The sequence below is a fragment of the Pteropus alecto genome, unplaced genomic scaffold (genome assembly GCF_000325575.1).
Source record: "Pteropus alecto unplaced genomic scaffold, ASM32557v1 scaffold185, whole genome shotgun sequence".
Classification (NCBI taxonomy): domain Eukaryota; kingdom Metazoa; phylum Chordata; class Mammalia; order Chiroptera; family Pteropodidae; genus Pteropus; species Pteropus alecto.
Window position 1 is genome coordinate 8371975 of NW_006438088.1, and position 8064 is coordinate 8380038.

The 8064-nt window shown below is 44.0% G+C and overlaps 1 protein-coding gene across 2 annotated transcripts in view; it reads right to left on the reverse strand.

Annotated features, from left to right (window-relative positions):
* Positions 1-6583: 6583 nt before the first annotated feature.
* HEBP2 (heme binding protein 2) overlaps positions 6584-8064 on the reverse strand; it is a 7204-nt gene continuing 5723 nt past the window's right edge. For both annotated transcript variants that reach the window (XM_015592093.2, XM_006915373.3), the window contains exon 4: positions 6584-7147. In XM_015592093.2, the coding sequence (XP_015447579.1) occupies positions 6949-7147 (199 nt within the window). In that variant the 3' untranslated portion in view covers positions 6584-6948. The remainder of the gene's footprint in view (positions 7148-8064) is intronic.

Genomic DNA, 8064 nt, shown 5'->3' on the forward strand with positions numbered 1-8064 from the left:
CCGCCCTAAGAAAATTGTCGTTTCTATTTCCACAGCTTAGTGAAACCATTGGCCATCAACACTTCCTGCCTTGAGAAGAACATGACCTCAGCTTGAAAGCTAAGGTGGATCCCGATGAAGTCAGTGGTTGGAGGCTGTCAGCTAACCACACTTCTTGCAGGTGGACAGCAAGTCTTTTCTTGAAGGGGGATCTAAGTGGCACATCTCCATGCCTGCCACAGTCCACCTGTTGCACCACGTGGACCCACTTCCCCGTGCAAGTGGGAGCGATTTCTCCAGGGCTCTGGTGGACTCTCTTCCTGAGGAGAAACTTAAAAAGAACAGTTTAGTTGGGATAACCACAGAGACTTCCTGCAATTGGTCTCCAGGCCACAAATGTTATTTGTCATACCTCTCCTCCGCTCTAAATTCCTTTTGCCCTCAACCATCACCTGGACACAAGGAGACCAAAGTGCCTAGGTGGCAGCAGTAAGTTGAAGTTCAGGGAACCTCTGGTGTGTTGCCTAGGGAGGATGTACACCTTTGAGAACAAGGACCTCTGGCTCTGCGGAGCCCGGCGTTGTAGGGCGGAGTGTCCTACGTCCCTCTGTGGTTCATTGGAAGTGATGGTAAGTAGGGTCACTCCGCCTTCCACCTGTTGGTCCCAGATCCATGTGTCTTTCCTGTTGTGGACATAGTACCACGCCGGGTCTCTGATTTAGTAAGTATACTGTGTCCAGGAAATGGTTCCCCATCTTGACAGCATATCGCCTCCAACCGTTAGGCACTAAAGGTTATTTCAAAGTTCTGTCAGGCCAGCAGCTTCTAGGTGGTGCACCGAGTGAGAAGAGCAGGGGATCCCATGGGCTAACTCATCCTGATTGGATATTATGATGTATAGCTCACACAGTCAGTGAATCCATGCCAGTTGGTTCAGAGATTTTGTAAGTTCCTAGGCTGTGGTGCTGGTCAAGGCCTTGTACAGGAAAAACACTGCATATCTAGGATAGGTGTCCACCCTTGTGCTAATAAACTGCTGGCTGTTCTAGGAAAGAATGGGCCTAATATAGTCAGTTTGGCGTCAAATGACTAGTTGGTCTTCTTACAGCCTCTCCGGGGTCTCAGCACTGGTATCTATTGCTGGCAGGTTGGACATTCAGAATCAGCAGCATCTAGGTCTGCCTTGGTAAGTGGGAGTCCATGTTGTTGGGGGTTCGTGCGTAGTCTCCCTCTTTGCCACCACTGCCACTATATTTGTGAGTACACGGTACCGGCCTTGGGTGGGCACCACAAAAGCTAACACTGATTGGCTATCATTTCGTCTCCTTGGTTGTTTAGTGTGTCTTCTGTTGGGTGCTTTCTGATGGGCATTTACATATGATACAGTGTTTTTCAAGTTCTATGTCTGCTCCCATGTACCCATCCACATGCCTTTAACCCCACCTCCTGGTCTCAATCATCCGCTCTTTTTTTTCCGAACTCCTGTCCAGTGGGCCAGGCCATGTGCCACGGCCATGATTCCATATATTTTACCTTTCTTCCCTCACAAAGTGAGTGACCAGGTCCTCCAGCATCAAAAATTCTGCCTTTTTTTTTTTTTTTTTGCAGAAAGATTCAAGATTTTTTTATTGAAGCTGTCTTTCAAGGTCACCCTTGAATAAGTATATAATGAAGCTGCTGCCTATTTTCAGCTTGCACCCACATAGTAAGCTAGTTCATCCATAAACCTAGTTCAAGCTTTTCCCTCTTCAGCTAGTCCCACAGGTCTTCCAAAAACCACGGGGAGGGAATGAGGGGTGTGGCTGCAACCATGATGCCATGGGGTTTGGGCCACCTCTCATGTGGCTTGCTTATGTGTTCTGGTCCTGCTCATAATTCCTCCTGGAGGTATCATTTCCATCTCAGGATAGACCACTGCTGGTCCCACCACCTTTATGACTTGGTGGTTCTGATAGGACCTAGCTCATATGGGCAGTTCTGGATATAGATCATCACTTTATGTTTCTTGGTTTCATCTTAACCGGGGCTCAGTAGCACACTAAAAGCTGTTTTTCAAAAAGCATGTAATTCTCTCCTGCAATTAACATAGCCTTGTTTCAAGATCCCGAGGACTTGCATTGTGATTCTCCCCTTGGGTCTTGTCCTGAATTCCGACCTGCATTTTTTTTTTTTTTCCATCAACAACACCTCCGATACCATTGTGTTTGCCAGATCACATGGTCGAAGTTGCTAATTCCTTCATATTACTTTTGGGTCTGTTTCTAGTGATTGTTTTTTTCCCCTCTAATTATGGGTCATCTTTTTCTGTTTCTTTGCATATTTTTCTAGTAAATTTTTATTAGATGTTGGGAATTGTGAATGTTGAATTGTTTGCGGATAGATTTTGCTATATTCCTTTAAACAGTAGTGGGCTTTATTCTGGTGCACAGCCAAGTTTCTTGGAAATTGTTTAGTCCTTTCAGGACTTGCTTTTAAGCTTTGTTAGGGGAGCTCCAGAGAAGCCTTTGGTTTGGAGACAATTTAGCCTCACTACTAAGGCAATACCTTTTTGAGGACTCTACCCGATGCCCCATGCAGTATGAGTTATTTCCACTCTTGCCAGTGGAAACAAACTATTCCCAGCTGCATATATGATCTGTGAGTCACTGGTTCTACTACTTTCTAGTTGTTCACTTCTTGGATTGTATAGTTTCTTACACCTTCACATATCAGTTCTCAGCCAAGGACTCAAGGGGACTTACTGCAGATCTACAGAGCTCTCTCTGTGTATGTTTCTTCCTCGTTTCCTTTACGCTGCCAACAAATTCTACCCACCTTCACCTCCTCTAACACTGGTCTCTGTCTCCTCAACTCAGTGAGACCACTGCTCTCTGTTTGGCTCCCCACCCCCCAGCCCCCCACCTCCCTGCTTTGCTGCCTAGAAACTGGTTCCAAACCATGAGCTTGAACAATCATTGAACTTACCTTTTCCCCCTTCATTGCCTGGTTTCTGTTTTACCTAATGGCCAGCGGTGCATTCCTCTCCACCAGTATGCCATTATATCCAAACTTTTAATAATTATACAGCCTCCTTGTGCTAGGAGCTATCTGTGCATCACCTATCCACAAGGGATGGGAGCCTTATAACCAGCCTAGTAGTGAGTGACCCAATCTCAAAATGCTTTCTTACTGCCTATGATCTTGGGCCACTCTGATCCCAGTTGTGCTAGTTTGATGCCGAAGTGGTTAGGAGCATAAAATATATGTGGCCAAGTTATGCCTCTGAAAGGAAAAGGGAAAAGCAAGATTGGGGGGTGGGGGAGCTGTCAACTGCATTCTACATTACAGATCTGATAGTCTCTGCCAGCCCACCAGGGAGCTCCAGGGCAAATAATATTTATTGGAAGGGTCCTGAGTTGAGTAGAAATGGCTGGGTCCTTGTACCACCATCTTGCTGGTTTGGGCTGGAAAGTGCTAGAAAAAAGCTTGCTCCCATTGCCTGGCTCAGTCATAGGCCAGGTACCCCCCCTGAGAATAGTGTGTCCTTATCTTGAAATCCGCAGTGGACCTTGAAGGAAGTGACAGCTGGAGACATTAGCTAACCATACCTCTCAGAGCTGGGCAGCTGGTCCTGTCTTAAAGGTGGATCCGAGTGGCACACCCCCATGTGCCTGCCTGCCACCACTCCAAACCCCAGAAATGACTGCCTTTGGCCACAGTAACGAGTAAGTACCAGAAACGGTCGGTGACAACTTTGCATCAGTAACCTCGCCTCTAAACCAGGCTCCTAAATCACGGTACTCTGCAGAGGCCTCACTCTGGCAACTGCGCCTCCACAATCAAAGCTCAAAGTCAGTCCCTCAGTGCTTCTGAAAGTCCACTAATCCTTGAACTCTGTGCTTCCTAACCCTGTACAAGGTCAGCAGTTTTCATTGTTCAGGAAGATTGTGTCCTGTGAGCACAGCTGTTGCTCAGCAAGCAGGACTTGCTTTTTATTATGGGTGAACATGGCCTCTTCCTTTGACATTGTCGCCTCTGGCCTAGATGCTCCCCGACCCAGGCTATCATCTGACTGGCTTCTTCTCAGCACTCAAGTCTCAAAATCTCGTCCACTGAGAGGCCTTGCCTGACCCTCACTATGCGATGTCCACTGCACTCTGCCAGGCACACTCCATTCCATTTTCCCATTTCATTTGTATTTGAACTTCCTCACTCTCTAGAACGGAAATGCCATGAGAAGAGGAGCTGTCCTGCTCACTGCGCTGTTCTCAGCTGGAACGTGGACTAAATAGAAGAGTGAAAGACAGTGGACTCGATAATTTCAAAGTCACAGATGAGGGAGCATTTCTGCTCACCACCATATTCCAGCTCCTGGAACTTAGTAAGGACTCCATAATGACTTATTTAAGAATGAATGAAAAGAAATGACATTTCAATGAAATGTTTGGGGGGCGGGGGAAGCAAGATTTTTAGGGGGTTGAGTGATGACTAGAAAGGAACGAATGAATGCACTGAATTTAAACGAACTGTTTCAGAACTTTTTAAAACATATAATCTTGTGAAAAACCGACACACTTAGACAAATGTGGATGGCTCTGTGGGACGCACAGAGGTGGGTGGGCCTGCCCACCTCAGTTCCCTGTCATGGACCCTGAGATGCCTCCTTACAACCTAGGACTTCGAGGAAGCCCTTGGACAACTCTTTCCAGAGAAATCGGATAATCAAGGCAAGGGAGAGATGGGAAGTATTGTCCTATGTACAGGTCTAGGTAGCACTGGGATTTAATTTGGCGGGGTGGGGGGAGTGGTCAGGCAGAATGTGAGCTTGTTGGTAAGCAGAGTGATTGGAGCATGTGGAGGAGGACAGCCTGAAGATGAGAGGAGAGGAGCTAATATTAGACCAACAGCAAAGGTGGAAGTTTTAGCCTTAGAAAAGAGTCTAGATTTTTCTAGAGATAAGAAAAATCTCAAAGAAATGTTACTCAGGGACATTTCATAATCAGTGCCAGCCACGTCATTAAAATAACTGATTCAATGCCATTGGAAATACCCTCTGGATTCATCACTTTGGGGCTGAAAAATGTTTTAGTTTATGATTTTTGGAAGAGGAGGGAAAAATAGGACTCCCTGGACTCAAAATTGATTTTTTTATTGAATGTGCTTCATATTACAACTAAATCTTGGTAATCAGAAATATGCTTCTCTCATTTAAAATAGGATTTATTGCATAAGGGATGCCTATTTTATATAAGACTATCGAAGAAACGTTAGGAATATTTACCTCATACCAGTAGAGGCTAGTGCTGTGAACATTCATCCGAAGGGCTGGAACTTGCCCTCCAGTTCATAATGATAAATGAGCTAAAAAAGAAATTTAATGTCCCTTTGGCAAGCATAAAACTGCAAAGGGTCAATAAATGATCAATGCAAGTAGATACCTTTGGATAATAATTGCCTGGGATTTTAAATTTTATATCCATAATAATTCCAAAACCAGAGAATCTAGCTTGTTTTGTATCAAAAATTACAGTCTAAAGGTACCTCTGAGGTCATAATCATATTGATTATGCATGATATGCAAGATAAGCACCTCCGTAGAGTCCCAGCCCCTACTGTTCCTGGCTATCTGTGACAGCATGGACCTAGGGGTCAGACTGCCTGGGCTCGAATTGGCCTGTCCTTAGTTTCATCTAGGGCAAGTGACTTAACACCTCTGTGCTTCAATGTCCTCATCTGGAAAATGGAGATGATACAAGGTGGCACATTGAGTTGTTCTGAGGGTTGAATGTGGAAAATCAGGTGAAGCAGTTGGAATGGTGCACCTAAAAGGCAATCGGTAAGTATCCACCATGGAAACCATTAACTATAGGTCTAATAGTCCACTGTGTCCAGGTTAGGGAGATTAATTTTAAGAGATATTATATAATGTTGGAGTTGAAGGGACCTTAAGCATCATCTGGTCCCATCCTCTTATCCATTGGATACTCAAATCTCTCATCTAAATGACCATGTGGTACCTGCTTAAACCATAGTGGCGGGAACTGGAAGTAGGGTCATTCGTGGGCAGCTATAACTGTTGGGAAGTCACTAAGCTCCAGCCTTTTCTTCTTCACTCCCATAACCATCGTCCTCTAGGAGTCCACAGTAAAGCTAACTGCTCTTTCCGTGACAGGCTTCCAGGTATCTGAATGTGACTTTATCGTCTCCAGGACAAGCATTTTACAACATAACCACATGAGGGTTTCAACCTCCTTGATTTTGCAGCAACCCATTCTTTCAATAACTTAACTTTTTAATAATCACTCTCTTCAATCATTTTTATACAATCTCCAGAAATACTACATGCATTTTAGTGATTGTATACATTTCTTCAGGAAAAAATATGCCTTTATTGAGTATCAAAATAAGGTAAGAAGTTTCTAATTTCATAAATTTATTCTTTGTCACGGAACATCGACACTTTTGGGTACTCTGAGAGTTTTTCTTGTGTGGCGGGGCAGTGGGCAGATGGGGAAGAAGACTCAACAGAGACTGTAATAGTGGCAGCCACTAAAGACAATTTGAATTTTGTGTCCAACTGAACTTCACTTCTCCAGAACTGACAGCCTAGTAGTTCCACACGGGATAAATCTTTTTAACATTTTTATTGATAATACCTGGAGGGGTTAATATCCGACTGACAGAAATCCAAGTGGAAAAAGGAAATATGATTGTAATACATACAATGAAGGGGAAGTAATATGACATTTCCCTAGAGCCACATAAAACTAAAGACTACCAAGGTTATGATCGCTTTACGCATTTATAGAATATAGTCCTCCATTATGTGTGTATCTAGATAAAGCTTTAAAAAGGCACATTGGAAAAAGCTTAATCCAAAATAGTACTCTCAGGTAGAAGATACTAGACATACATTTTACTTTCAGGTAGTGCTGATATTTGTATTAAACAGAAGTTTAGCCCCTGGTGATACAACTAACTTTGATTTTCTCATTCATTTTCTTTGGAGGGTTCATTTTTCTGAATCAGCCACACTTCATTGTTTCTATTAAGCAAGTTGAAAGGACTGTTGTAGCCAGCAGTGTAGTAAACCTTTTCATCGAAAACTTTTCCTTCTTCCCTCAAAGCGCTTGCTAATGTCAAAAGTTGTTCTTGATTCTTTTGGGCACTAGAGAATCCATCGAAAGACCTACAAAGGAGAAAGTAAAGAACCATCAATGATTTTTAATAGCGATGCTAATGTCAGTCTGACGAGAAAAGCGGGACCTGATGCAATGAAGCCCAGTTAAATGCAGTTTCCAAGGTCCTCTCTCTCAGCCCCAGAGCAGTCCCTAACTCTGGTTCTCAGTATCAGTGTGGCCTCAGCACACTGAGGAGAGCCAGGAGGAGGCATAGGACCCATATGTTGGCAGGTAGATTTGGAATTTATACCATCTCGCGCTCTAACTCAGTGCTTCTAAAATTTTGATGTGCATTGGAGTCACCTGGGAACTTTGCCACCACGCAGATTCAGGATGTCTGGGAGGGGGCCTGACAGTCTATCTCTAACAAGCTCCTAATGATGCTGATGCTGCTGGTCAGAGAACCACACTGACACCCCTCTAGAAGCCTCCCTTCTAGACTTTCAATTTTCTATGGAACGTGTCCTTTTTCTTCCTCTCCTTGGGAAAAGAGTAGGCACTGATTTACAGATGAATATGACACAGTGTGACCCTATGAATTTATCATCTAAAAGGAGAGACAAACATTTTGGCAGCTCTCTATATATAGCTTGAGCAGAGATTGAGAGAGACAGGATCAAAGCGCTTAGGAACGCTGAGGACATATGATTAAATAGGGGTAAGGGGTGTCACCTGAGTTAGGTCTGGAATGGAAGGTGGGTTTGCTGGGCAGAGCAAGGGGAGGGATAAGAAAAAGGACAGAAGTCCAAAAATGTAAAGCATTTTCAGAGTGAGGCACAAAATGAAGCTCAAGAAGGTGAGTCAGAGCCAGAAGGATGAACCCTGTATATCATCCTAAGGCCTTTTCAGATTATTCTCAAAATATCTCAATATGATGTTGAACAGAACTTGATTAGATCTGAGTGAGACAGATGGAAAATAGATT